At 38.0% G+C, this 14,780-nt stretch overlaps 1 protein-coding gene across 1 annotated transcript in view; it reads left to right on the top strand.

Annotated features, from left to right (window-relative positions):
• The window catches only part of LOC128734410 (receptor-type guanylate cyclase Gyc76C), a 43,974-nt gene that overhangs the window by 10,846 nt on the left and 18,348 nt on the right, over window positions 1–14,780 (top strand). The window contains exons 2-8 of the mRNA XM_053828607.1: window positions 1,077–1,315; window positions 1,432–1,554; window positions 1,609–1,795; window positions 2,369–2,619; window positions 8,912–8,983; window positions 11,522–11,667; window positions 11,735–11,885. Coding sequence (XP_053684582.1) covers window positions 1,077–1,315; window positions 1,432–1,554; window positions 1,609–1,795; window positions 2,369–2,619; window positions 8,912–8,983; window positions 11,522–11,667; window positions 11,735–11,885 — 1,169 coding nt within the window. The remainder of the gene's footprint in view (window positions 1–1,076; window positions 1,316–1,431; window positions 1,555–1,608; window positions 1,796–2,368; window positions 2,620–8,911; window positions 8,984–11,521; window positions 11,668–11,734; window positions 11,886–14,780) is intronic.

The following is a 14,780-nucleotide window of genomic DNA, read 5'->3' as shown; positions in this document are numbered from 1 at the left end:
AGTTCTGATCTGAAGTCTATTTATCTAAGAAATAAAAATATTGCCGAAAACCATTGGGCCCGATTTGCTGCCTTGAGGAACATCGAAGGTTTTAGCTAGGTTGAAGGCAACTAGATACTAGATTGAAGACAAAAGAATTTGGTTACATAAATACGATATAAGTCATGCAATAAGTCTTCTTTAGGTACCAAACAACGAATTAGATTCGAAATACGAATAACGCACAAGGGCTTCGCTCGGAACAAAACAGCTGCAAATTGACGACAGTGGAATTTGTTTGAATCAGGAAGGCATACACTAATCAATTAAGTAGATCAAGGTTGATTTTTTCGTAATTTGATAAAATTATTTTTGGTGGAGCTTACAATGCCATGTCGCAAAGCATATCTCTGCATATGTACACATAGAGTAGATGACACCTTCAGCCAGGGTATCTGTTCGGCATTTTATTAATATATTCTTTTAATATAATATGAGCTATGACTAATTGAATTTCAAACCGTTTGAAAAAATAAACGTTAATAGTTTCATTTAATAATGAAATATGAAATATGCAACAATAGATTATTGTACCGGAGACGTCAGCAACCCTACTTAAATGTTTGGTTCAGATTGTCTGCGACCCCTCTAAAGACTGTCCCAGTTTTTTTTTCCAACGAACGAATCAAAACACTCGATAACACTGTTTATTTTGATGGTGCAAAAAGATAACGGCTAAATGCAGCAAACCATATCTCTCGTTGTGTTATCTTGTTAAGTACGTGTATTTTGATCGAATATATATTCCCGAGGTTTCACTATCGGTGCAATGTTCGCCGAAAAAAATGCGTTCCGTTTCGTTAAAGCTTCCATTTAATTCAATTAGGAGAAGCTTCCAGCAAGCACCGCGCCACTGTACCTCCGTCGCCACCTAATCAAGGCACGTTATGCCGCAGCGTATTCTTTAGCCATTCATTGATTCTGTTCGATTTTCCGCAGCGCTCTCGAGCAGCCGTTCGAAGCCGGCCGGTTCTCTAGATTTGTTGTTGATAACGTTTTCCTTTTTCTGTCGTTTGCTTTTAATGGCATCTCAACAGGGTTGCAAATATCAGGCGCAATCACGCTGGCAATGGAGGAAGTGAACGAGCTGTTCTTTAACCGGCATGGCCATACGTTGCGGTTCGAGGTTGCGGAAACGTACGGCGAGGAGGTAACTAGTATTAGGGAGACCGCAGATCTCTGGACGAAAGATGTGATAGGCTACATAGGGCCGCAGGAAACCTGTGTTCACGAGGGCAGAATGGCAGCTGCTTTCAACTTACCAATGATTTCTTATGTAAGTAAGTATGATTAGATTTTCCATTTTGATTTGAACCATTTGTCGGTTATTGATTATCTCTGGAAAAACTCGATCTAACATTTTCGGTAAAAACGGGAATATATTACTTGCAGTTTTGCACTCACAATGAAACATCGAACAAAAAGTATTTTCCTACCTTCGCCAGAACGAGACCGCCTGACCTTCAAATTTCCAAGTCGGTTGTGTCCCTACTGTTGGCGTACAATTGGACTCAGGTATGCTCACTCATTGTAGGTCATTTGTCAACTATAATTACACGTTCATTGCAGGTTACATTTTTTTATCGTGCTTCGGACGATTTGGAGTACGATGCGGTCGCAGAAACACTGAAATCCACCCTTCGCCACAACGGCATACGGATTAGGTCAGTGCGAACGTGGAGCTCAATCTATCATCACGGTTATTCACCGAATCCCTTTGATCGCCTGGTAGAGGAAACGTTTAGCGATACAAGAAGTAAGCATTGATTTGACACCTTTCGCAGACAATTGCCAGCAAATTGGTCCGTACTGTCAATAGAAAACTATTAATTAGTTTTTTTTTGTGAAAGAATATGAATGTGGAAGTTGTGATGAAAGTCCTACCGGACTCTTTTTATCTTGATTTACCATGAAGGATTAGCACCACTTGAACAGAGAACTACTCACTTGGGCACGTTTCACAGATTATTTATGTTGAAACCTGCCACGGCAACGTACTGATGCTGGTCAGAGGTTTTCCAGAGACGTCTTTAGTTAGTACATCTTAAATTAATTTAATGACTTGGGTATTGTCCAAATCGTTAAATGAATTATTTTAGAATAAAAACAACTATTTACTTAATCAGCTAGAAATTTTAGTTAAAATTTAGATCCTTAGCGAAAAGCTCTTGAGCTGTTCAGTGCGGCACTGGACAGTGAAGCTCATTTTTTCCTCCGATTGCTTCGTACGCGTGCTGAAGCCATTATCATCATTAATCATTTCATTGACAACAGAGCCAGTGTCGTTAATTTTGCTCCGTTTTCGTCGGTATTTCTCTGTCTTTCGCAGTCTATCTAGTTCTCGGTAACCACGATGAGCACATCGGACTGCTGGTGAGCTTATGGCTGAAGGACCTACTAGCCGGTGGGGACTACTTTGTGGTCGGAGTCGATCTCGAACAGTACGATGCTACGCTACCACAGAAATATCTGCACGGGCTGCTGCAGACCAAACCGGACCAGAATGCCGTGCAAGCGCTGCAGCACTATCTCAGCGTAGTCCCATCAGCTCCTATCAAGTTTGAGGAATTTGCTCTTAAGGTGAGATACGTGCAGTCTGGTACAACCATCCGTAGGGCTGAAGAAAAATTGTGATGGAAATTAATTTATCCCTAATTATCTTTAAAACAAAGTCTCTAACCAATTTGATTTAGCAATAAACACGTGCTTATAGATGGTGACATCTCTGTTGCATGATAATATAAATAAATCAGTCATTGTTGTGGCAGTCATGAACTTCCAGTTTTCTTATAACGTGAAATTGTGGGAAAGGTGCAACCTTAGTCTTAGAGTATAATATTAAAATATGAGAATTTGGACATATAGCATTTAGTTGCGTTAATATTAATGTTACACTGGATAACAAAACAAAAAATGGAACGGAGATCAATTCTAATAAGCTGTTAAGTTCTATTTTTCAACATATTTGGCGTTTGCTGGAAATCTGTGAATGCCAGAATTACTGTTTGAATTGTTAAAAAATATTGGTCAGTTTTTAATAAGCTCATAATATTACAACTCACTAGACTTTTCAGAAAGTTAAATTGTTTAGAAGGTTCAACTTAGTGTATAAATTTAATATTGGAACTATTCCTGTCTTGTATTAGATTAAAACATGAAGTTGTTAGTCGCTTAATACGAATATCGTGCAAATCACAAGTATTCACAAACTCTTTTTAGTTTTTTTTTTGAAACTGCTTAATCAGTGTTGTCTAATATCCAGTGTTTTCCTCCAATTTCAATAGTCTCCCACTGAAAACGAGAGACGTGCTGCTCGAGCCGTAAATGTAGATACACTCAAAGCGATGTATTTTTAATCCTTGAATGCAACGATCCATAAGATCAATTTGTTACTGCAATAACATATTTTATATTTTTCAAGACAAGATTGATCTTCCAGTTAGCTTTGAGGTATGATGCTCACAACAGCATTTTAATTTCTAATTGACTTTTTCGTGACACTTTGATACTTCGGACTTTTGAATTTCCACCTTTGACTTTTGATTTTTGGCTTTTGCATTTTGAATTTTGACGTTTGACCTTAACCAAAAAAGAGAAATTTTCTTTGGCAAACTGTTTCGCTTGACCGCAGTCATAAATATTTGGTGGTATTTATAACCGTTGTTCCGAATAACTTCAGGTACTCTGCGCGGCATTAACTCAACATGGTTTCGACATGTGTTGATAGGGATAGCGTTCCATGTTTCCTGGATTTTGACCCACAGCTCCTCTTTGTCATTGATTTCACAGGTTGAACTGACTATTTAATGATCTGCCATAGGTTCCCTATTAGATTCAGATAAGGCAACTGTGCTCGCCATTCCATAAGATTAATTTTGATATCTTCAAACCATTTCTTGATCGGTCGAGCAGTATGTTTAGGGTCATTATCAAGCATGAAATGCCATTTCAACGGCATTTCCCATTCCTCATATGGTAGCTTCATTATTGATTTTATCCAGAAACTTGGACCAACCCCGGACCAGGAGAAACTATCCCAGACCCTGATATGTCCTTCATATTTAAATGTTTTTATTGTGTACAGAGGTTTGAAAGTAGAGTCTATAGGACGGCGAACCCAGCGTTTTCCATTGGATCCAACCAGGTTCACTTTTGTTTCATCAGACCGTAGAATATTTCGCGTTTTCCAACCCTTTTCGGGTCCAATCCAGTCTAGATGTTTCTTAGCGAGTTGTAGTCGAGCTTGGAGCTGCTTCCGCGTGAGCATAGTTACTTTTCTTGAATTTCTACGAGTTGCTTTTCAACCAGACTTGTTTTTGCTCATCTTAATCATAAAGACAAGGATGTATCCGTTTCTCACAGCGACCAAGTGTTGTTGTTTTCTGTTCAACCGTTTACTCTACCTCCGAATGATGTATGAATAGGTATTTTTCTTTCTCACAACCACCCATCTTACTCAGAAAGAGCAGAACACCAAGCAGAGCTTTCTTCACACAAAGTATTAATACCCAGATAACCAATAAGCATTACCACAAGCTGTAAATCAATCGCTTATTAGCATATCTGCCGTTTTATACAGCACGTTGCTGTATATTAGCTTTTTGACTGCGTAAATTGGCATGCAAAATTCTATTCTAAATCTTCTTGTCGGTAATCAGCTGTAACAAGCATTATCAGCAAGGGGGTGGCATGGTGAGCACACGTACTATAATGACAAAAAGTTACGCACACTTTGAACCGCCAGTAACAAGCATCTCGATCTCGACGCATCAAAAGCCGCACATGGTTCAAAAATCATGCGACAAAGGAATAAGACCAGTCTTGATTTTTACCTGATTTTGTGATTATAATCATATTATTCCTAAAGTAAGTCCTTTTTCGAATTTTAATACATTTAGTAATGTGAGCGGCCAAAAACGAGTAGGGTGATTTACAGCAAAATCAAATCCCAGACAAACAGACATAACACTCGTTTTCCATTCTTCGTACCGATTAAACCGTCATTTCAAATTAGGGCTTAGTTGGGAAGTCCGTTTTGGTCAAAGTGGCGCTTTTTGACGAAAGAAGGGGAATTCCCCTTCGAGGGATACTCCTGTTGCTATTTGTTATTTGGGAATGTCGATCATAGATGGTGCTAGTGTTCAGGCTAAATGTGAGGTACGATAATTTTTGTTGATTTTTGTTCCAAGAGTTATGTCTGTTTGTCTGTGATCAAATGGAAATGTCCAAACTAGCGTACAAGTAACGCCTGTCCAAAATACATAAATCGCCCTACTTGATCGTAAATCTCAAGTATAATTTCAAACATAATGGGCCGGAATGGGCGGGCAATTATCCGTCAAATGGTCAAACAAGGCTCGCAGCCGTTCTTGGTAGATCAAAAACATTAGTTTTCGATGCTTTCTGTAACCCTAAACCTCGTCTAGCAATTGGACATCCCTGAAAAACCACAGCTAAGGATAATGATGACGGTTGTCCAATATTGATCCGTTCAAGGTAGTATCGTAGAAAAGCGATGAGCTGAACTTATCAATGAGTTAACAACTCAGAGGCGGCTATTGAGAACGAGCTTATCCCATGCTCTGAAAATAATCTCAATTCTCAGTGTTTTACTGGCAAAGCGCAGAAGCCGAATCGATCTACTTTCTCTGTTGGACGTTATCTTCTCTGACACGCCACAAGATTTTTTGTTTCTGCAGTGCTTTGTTATTTGGCTCTGCCTTCAAATGAGCGTCAGTTTTGTTTTATCTTTCTTCTCTGCCGGAGCACTACCAAATGCAATCTCTCAAGATCACAGAGCAAATCGTTCAGTTCATATAATTTCCTACCTAATGTTCTTTTAAGGTATTATTAATTAATAGGATATTAATAGGAGACTACCAATAAGCAATACCAATGCTATTTACATGCAAGCCAATAAGCATTTAAGTCGCCTTAATTGCTACTTAAATGCTATTTTGCCGAAATATACGGATATTTAACTGCCACGTCACCACCTCTGAAACAAAAACCATGGTATCTCGCACAATTTTGCAGAAAACGCATGCTTTTTGTAAGTACCATGGGAAAGCTATTGAAATTTACCATGATTCTTGTACAAGTAATATGTTCTCAGATAATTTTACCACCTTTCATGGTCATGTCTAGTAATTTTGACTACGATTCTGTTATTTTCGTTATGTATCCGGGTAATGCCGAAGGTAACGCATAGTAATTTTGACCAGAACGCTGCTTAAGCTAAACAGAAATCTTTTCTGCAAAAATTCACTGGTGTGTCCTCTTAATTTTACCCTTTAATATGGTAACAATTACCATGATTCTTGTTTCAGTGACTATATATCGCGGACACAGTATTCAAATTGACGGTTAGTAAACTTTGATTGAAGATTTGATTAGGCTGTTGTCTTATTGTTTTGTCCGTCACTGTATAATCGATAAACCACTGTATTTCTTGTCTAATTTCAAGATCTATTTGAGGTTAAAGTTCAGTTAAATTTCTAATTAAATCGGATGCCTAATTTGAAATTAGTAATTAGTAATTTCTAATAAAACTTCAAAGTTCATATATCAAATTTATATCGAGGTACCTACGTGTCTCACAATTTCTTGATTAAAAATAAAGCTACTATTTTTAGATTATTTGCTTTCATAAGCCAAAACATGCTTTTGAAAGGTCAGTGCTCCAGCTTCTGTTTAAGTCTAGAAATGTTAGTGCATACAGTTACATGCGTTACATTGTAAGAAATTTGTTTCCATTAAAGATTGCTAGCCTTCTACCCAATATATGGTGAAAACTTCAAAAGCGATCTCCACGATGTATTGAAACCTACTCTACTGCCGCTTATGGAAACCAGTTTTGATGCGAATTAAAGCCGCTTAAACATAAGACATCATTACTTCAACGTTGAGTGATGATTTGCACTAAAAGGTGACATTGTTGAACACTGTTCATGCTAATAAAAGAGATGTTTATCATTAAGGATTTTAAAAACTAAAAATCGATTTGCCAAAAAGACTTTCTCAGAAATTGATGATTTGTTTTTTGAAGACAGGTAATTATATGGCCTACACATGCACATATTTAGGAAAAAAAAGTTTTTCTAATAAAAGCTTTTTCATATCCATACTGAAAAAAGGGTAATTCTATTTTCAGTGTATAATATCATCGCAAAATCAAAAGATTGTTGCTCTGAAATAATTATTTTGATTAATAAATAAAATTTTCTAACTCATATTAGTTTCTGTAATTTATGTTTATTTTTTGACATACATATTAACCATTACTCAATGGGCAAAAACGAGCAAACAAAAAAACGGACGTCGGACGTAATTAAGATACGGAAACTACTAAGTTTTTCGCATTTGTGTCTTCAAGAAAGATTCTTGGTTTTTGAAGTACTTTTATTATACCAAAAAAATTGCATTAGCGGCTGGTTCAGTTTAACTTTTTTATTTGAAGCCAAAAATCAATAATGCCTATGAAATAGTAGTTCAAAATTGTTTTTAAGAAGTTTTTGTCGAAGAAAGCAAACGGGAAATAACACGGTGGATAACGTGACATACATATGAAATGAAACATAGTACATTGCAGTACCTAAAGTAGCAGAGATTGACTGCGCATTCCTGCGTCTTTTAAAAATAAGCCCTTTAATAGTTGTTTGAGTATTAGACGAAAACTGCAATAGCTCTAAAACCCAAAAGGGTAGAGCTACATAGGTGTATTTTCAGAGCATGTTAAACTTTGTGGAACATCAAAATTGAGTAGAAATGAAAATAACCAAAAAACAATAGAACAACTGGTATTAAGGGGATACATTATTTTGTAGCACTACAACTTATTTCCCTTAAGAGATAGAAGTTTACTTTCATCGACAAAAACTCCTTAAAAACGATTTTGTACTAGTTTTTCTTAGAATTATTTATTTTTGTCTTCAAATAAAAAAGTTCAATTGATTATTATTTGATCACCCCCTTAATGCATTTTTTTGGAACAACAAAAAATTACTTCAAAAACCAAGAATCTATCATGAAGATACAAATGCGAAAAACTGTACGTCGATTTGGTAACGGGAACTCTACCAATAAAATTAATGTGCTCTAAACAAAATGGGATAAACCCAATTCGATTCTACGGATTTCTTTACACAAATTTATTAGGTTTTTAAGTTTTGCTCTCTCAAAGCCTTGCATGCAGGGCTGTCATTCGCGCACACTCTGCGCCCAATGTGCCGATTCTCTGAAAAATTTAGGAAATGTCATATGATGCAAATCTTAAGGTTTGCAAAAAATTCAAGTTTATTTTAAACTGTCGGGCCCCATAGCGAACGAGGAGTCCACTGTTTCGAGGTATTAAAAGTGTAATTTTCATTTTTTAAGCATTTTCAATCATTCAAGTACAAAAGTTCTAATACTTGAAGACCCCGTGTCTGTAGTGGCCGCGGCTCAACGCAAATTACTCAATTAATTTTTATTTTTCAGTATTTTTTCATGAAAATTCAGGGTATGTTCTAAAAGTCACCATAGATCATTTTTTTGAATGTCCTTCAATTTTCGGGTCATATTTTTTAATAAAAAAAGAGAAAAAAATTGAGCCCTTTCCAAAAGTTGGTCTAGAGACCGCAGAACTTATCACCAATCGAAGATGGATGGTCCAAAAGATTGATCTGTTTTAGACTATTACATTGTACTTTTAGCAATACTGGCCACCTGGAATTTTATTAAAAGTTTATGATGACAAAGCATTAATTCATAAGAATTCTAAGGAAAATGCGACAACTTTTTTGACGTGAATGACCCTCTATAATTCACGCGTGATGCATGATTCAATGTAGCATTGCAAACTAATTTATTTATGTATGTTTCTCATCGACAGATAAACCAATACCTGGAGCGTCCACCGTTCCACTTTCGCAATCCGTTGGTTTATTTCGGAGGCGTTAAACAGGTAAATATTTATCAGCTACAAATCATTTATTAGTAGGTATATTGAACACAAGCAGAATGTTATCTTGACGGTACGCAGAGGCAGAGCTGTCTTCAGCTCGAATAAAGTTACCAGATTGCTAACAAGCACACCTAGCCAGGTGAGTTAAGCGCGCTAAGCGCGAATATTAGCCGATTCGTTACTCGACAGTTGGTCACTCGGTTCGAAATCGCAACATGATGGCAAGAAGCGACCGCCCGCCACCGGATCCTAGACAGGTAGCGTAGTAAAATAATTTACGCTCATGTTTATCGTCTTGTTCACAGACTTGGCACATCAAGTCGAGAATTGTCCAGAAGATTGAACAGATTGCTTGCCGTTTCTGTGAATGGTCACATCCATTGACACGGTGTCGACTGCATTTTATTGCAGTCTTGTGGTCATTTCTTGTGGAATTCGAGGTGTCAATATTGACATAATAGTTGCTAATTTGGAAACTCCATGTTGAGGGCTTCAATATTTAATTGAAGATTTTTTTTAACATAATTGACTGAATTCATTTTTATGACATTGTAGTTCAATTCTGATTGGGAATCTAAAATTAGAGAAGAAAATCTCATGAATGACTAATGGTTATCAACGCTACGTCTTCGGAAGAAACCCTGCACGTACCGTGCATGCTAGACATAATATGTCATTCAAACCACAATGAGGTAAAGCACAAGAGTTGCACGGCACTTGCTCGTATCGTTCGTTTCCATTCAGTGGACTGTATATTGCATTGCTCTGCGGTTGATGCTTTGCAGACCGTTGAAAGCTCGTTCGGTACACTGCACTGCCTGCCTGCCAATAGCAAAGCGAAGTCCTACGTACCTTGCACTTGCAGCCAGAGATGCCAATGTTCCTGATTTTTCAGGATTATCCAGATTTTTTGGTCTATTTCCTGATATCCTGACAAGTCGCTCTTTTATCCTGATTTTGGAAAAAAAATCCTGATTTCTCCTGATTTTTATATATTTGAACTAAAAACCTGTAGAAACATAACCCTCATTTTTCTACTCTCCAGCGTTATGCGCTAGAAGAGGCTATCTCTATTTTTCTATAGCTCATTACTTTGTGGTCACTTTCGTTTAGCGCTTACTCTGCTGAAATTGAACCCTGCGAAGATGAAACTAGACACGTCAATGCCGTCTTACCCCACGATTACTCGCGATGTTGAAATTTTGTACAACACCTGTGGAACGTTAACTTAAACTCGGTATATCTCGGAACTGTGGAAATACAGAAAATCACTATTCAGCCAGGTTCATCTGCAGACCAATAGCTTTTGATCGGTAGACAAGGTTTCATAAGTTTTTCGCCATGTGGTGTTAGTATTCAAGTGAATTTCGTTCTGTTTTACCTTGCCTATGAATCGATGTTGCCGCGAGTAACGAAAGGTCAAGGATGTCCATTTTCATTCCAAATTTCGTGTAATTGCGACTGTGGTAGATAGTCAATGCATAAGCAGCAATGTGAGAGAATTTTTAGTATGAAAATTTGGACATATGGCTTTCCTAAAAAAATCCTGAAATATCCTGATTTTTATCTCCTTTGCATACTGAGTTCTGAGAAAAAATGTTGGCATCTCTGCTTGCAGCGGAACGTTCTGCATTTTACGAATGGAGAAGATAGAGCAAGAGAACGGACTCTGTGATGTTGCTGTTAGACTCTGCCATCATCGATGCGTTTTCTATTGCAACCATCATGGTTTGGCCGGGTGGGGCAGTCAATCTGTAATCAACAACTTTTCAATCTCCTTAAGTAATGTATATGGTGGGAATTCATGATGGCGTAGGTGTGGGAAAATTAATGCGAAAGTGAGAAATGGACTGCTTGTGCTGGAATATTGCAGCATCGAGTTTCTTCCGGAACGAGCGCGCTCAATTCAATGCAAAAGATTTATGGATTTGCTGCTAGAATTGTGTGGAATTTTGCTTCCATGTAACCATTTTGTTGGAAAATTGAGCGATTTATATTGCTTTTACTTGTTTTTCACGGACATCAATCTATATTGAAAGTTTGATAACATGCTATTTGAGCGAATCTATATTGCTCAACAGGTTAGTTTCGAAATAATGTCGCGATGCATGTTTGTGTATCTGGTTCTTATGGTTCATAATCATTTTAATCTAGAAAACTTTAGGGGTTCCTCAAGGGAGAATGTTGGGCTCTATATTTTAATTATGTAATTTTTAATTTTAATGCACATACATTGTGTGTTTGGGCCTGGTCTCAACTCTTTTGACGATTAAAAAGGATTCGAACGACTTAAAAGACATCATTAGTGTATATCTTCCGAGTCAACCTTCATGACAAAGCCAAAGTTGGAACCCAACAATTCATAATTTCCACTAAATACGTTTGATGGCATAGGACATGGTTGCGATGATCCTGTGTGTCGATGATTTACTGCGTGTGGCTTGAAGAAAGCTGTGACCACGCACGCATCCCCTTCGGCGGCAATATATAAAGTGAATCACTTTTTCACCTTTGTCCTCTGTTTGCTTCCATCGACAGATTCGCGCGGAGGCAGCCTATCTTTACGATGCAGTCCATTTGTATGCTAATGCTTTACTGCGGGTCTTGCTGGACGGGGGAAACCCTAAAAACGGCACCGCAATTATCGAAGCAATCAAAGGTCGAGCATACATGAGTGCGATGGGGTAAGCGATGTCCGGTCCGATGTTGCGATGCAGCGGATGAGTATTGATTTGTTCCTCTTCTTTGCAGATATTTGATACATATAGATGAAAACGGTGATGCCACAGGAAATTATACTATTTTGGCCAGAAAAGCGTTCAAAAATTCATCTACGTCGGAGAGAGAATACGGACTGTTTCCGGTTGGACGCTTCAGTACGCCGGAATCTCATCAAGCCACGGTAAGTTCAGAGGGGTTTTAAAAGTTAACTTTATTATTGTAAAAACCATTCGGTTAGAAGCTTCTATACTAATAGGTATTTGGTTTCTTTTGTTATTGCACTGTACATCTAGTTTCGTATTCAGGTAAGTGTGAAAACACAATTGATCTATTGTTAGCGGAATTATTTGCACGCTGATACTTTCTCTCATTGATCGTTACTGCACGCGAATATTCTGATTATTCATGTTCCTGATAGGAATAAATTTCTGTTTCGACAATTCTTCATATTGAATCTGGGAATTTCGAATTTGGAAAATACGCAAAAGTTCAAAAGTATCCTGAACTCCTTCCAAAAATTACCAATTGGCTGTACAGTATGCAGAGAAAAAATTCAAATCTCTTAAGGAACGTGTAAAATCAATGCTTTTTATATGCCAAAAATTGGTACCTTACTCTAACCTTATGAAAAATTATGCACATTCCATATATTTGATTTTGTGTATGTTTTAATATGTTCGAAATTTTGTAAGTTGATCCTTATGGTATATTATTAAGTAGTAGTTGAATGTGAATTTGTAGTTTGTTCTTGAATCTTGCTTGACGGATATTATATTAACTTAATATAAATTGCGAAGTATACGACAGTACTGGTCTAACAAGCAAATCATTTCAAATGGAATGGTCCATATCGATTTACGGTTCCACAGAACATCATCGTTTCAGAAATAGCTATATTAAAATTTTTGTATGCATTCTATTCAACACCCTCTGCAATTTCTCTTGGATTGCAGAATAATGATGAAAATCGTCCTGTCCATTCTAAAAGTCTTATATTGTTAGATTATAAATTCACAAGATGATTCGTTTGAAGGCTTACCTACATTTGAACGGAAGAAATAAAGCTAACCAAACACAAAAATGATTCCTTGTTTTTAGACGTTCGATCTTTCAGGCCAGCTGACGTTCGCGGACGAACTAGTAGAGGCCTATAGGCATAGCATGTGGGGATGTGCAAAAAGCTATTCTAATTTCTAGCGGTTTTATTTTCTCTATTGGCGTTTTTCTCCAAGCTTCGTGCTCATCGATACCTTGTTAGATCCGCTTTCGGGGTTAATGCAAAGATAATATTGCAAATCTCTTTAGCTATTAATAATTTTTTTGCATTCCGCAAGATGGTCTTAAGCGTTGTTCCAAGGCAGAAAAGTTGTAACCCTATTATGGTGTTTTCACTTCAATCTCTACTTCCCCAACCTATTGAGCACATGTTTTCTCGAACACTAAAACCAAATGGTAGTCCCACCACGAGACTCGGCAGTGTGGCCTTTTTTTCCTTGTTGGGGCCCTTGAACAGTGTGGCCTTAGTAAGGCAATAACCTACCAAAATATAACGACTACAAACAACCTAGAGAATTCGACTCGGAACAATCTTGGTACCTGGAACTGCCAATCACTGAATTTCTTGGATGGCGACAGGGTGCTGTTTGCACAGTTAGAACTGCGAAAGTTGGGAATTGTGGCACTGCAAGAGATCTGTTGCAAAAATCGAGAAGACGTGGAAGATTCATGGCAGCTAGTCCCAATTTTATCAGAATGATAAAGCCTCCATTGCGCTGAGAATGGATCTTGTAGTGTTAGGCAGTAGACGTATTTGTTAAAATATAAAAGGTTGTTTCTTCAATTGCAACATCATCAACATGCATTTCTTCATGCAATGTACGACAGCTGTTCGCCACAAGAGCTCAAGATTGTCGTTGGGGATATGAATGACAAGATCGTCAGGGAAGCTTTGTCTTGATCATTGATAGAAGTCCATAGTCTGCTCACTGACACGAACCGTAACGGTCAACGATGTGTAAAGTTCGCGGTTTCCAGAGCCTTGGTGGTCGGTAGTACCTTTTTTCCCGCAAAAATATCCTCACAGCCATCTGGAGATCACATGACCAACGCACAACGAACCAAATTGACCGTCGCTCGTGCGACTAAAACTATCAACTCTAAACCACTCGATTGAATATCAGGCAGCTAAAAACTCATAATCTGCGAACTACGAGCTAATGGTAGATGAGACAATGCCTTTTTCCAAAGTGCTAGGTATTACAACCTCGAGACTGGAAATAGCGATAGTTGCATTCCGGCTTCCGATCTCGAGGAAATCCAGTGAGAAATACGACAGTTGAAGACTTATAGGATCACCGGAAAGGATCGATTCTCCGCAGAACACTTCAAACATGGTAAGGAACGACTAGTAACGGCACTCTATTTAATAATTTCCAGCGTTTTGGATGAGGAGAAGTGCAGGAGGCGTAAATGGAAAGAGTGGTTTGTCCTATCTACAAAATACAAAAAGGGTGATTAAGCTGTTCAACACTGCCTACAATGTGCTCTTTCAGACTTTGTTACGTCCTCTATCCCCAATAGTAGGGGAATTCAAGACCAGTACCAGGAAGGCTTTACTGGGACCCGCGCTACAATGGGTCAGATTTTCGCACTTCTTCAGAAATCTTGGGAGATTTCAGGACAGCATACGATACAATCGAACGGGAATAACTTTGATAGATGATACACGAGTTCGATTTCTGGATAAACAGATGTGGTTGATCGAACCTACTATGGAATATGTGTTGTACTATGTGCATGTTTTGGGGACTATCGCGAGGCACGTTGAATTACTAGAAATCTTGGAATGGTGGAGACAATCTATGTCAGACTACAAGTCCAGGACTACAGACTAGGAGGATTGGGCAACAAATCTATAATTCGGTAACGAAATCCATGATTAGTAAACGATCAAGAGAAAATAACGTTTTGGTGGCCTAGTTAGCTACGAGATACGCTGCTGGTCTAATCATGTATGTTCAAATCTTGGCTGGGCGGTACTGCTAGATAGAGTCAGAAGGATCGTTGCACTACCCCC

This window comes from Sabethes cyaneus, chromosome 2 (assembly GCF_943734655.1).
Source record: "Sabethes cyaneus chromosome 2, idSabCyanKW18_F2, whole genome shotgun sequence".
Classification (NCBI taxonomy): domain Eukaryota; kingdom Metazoa; phylum Arthropoda; class Insecta; order Diptera; family Culicidae; genus Sabethes; species Sabethes cyaneus.
This window is presented reverse-complemented; position numbering and strand designations above follow the sequence as displayed.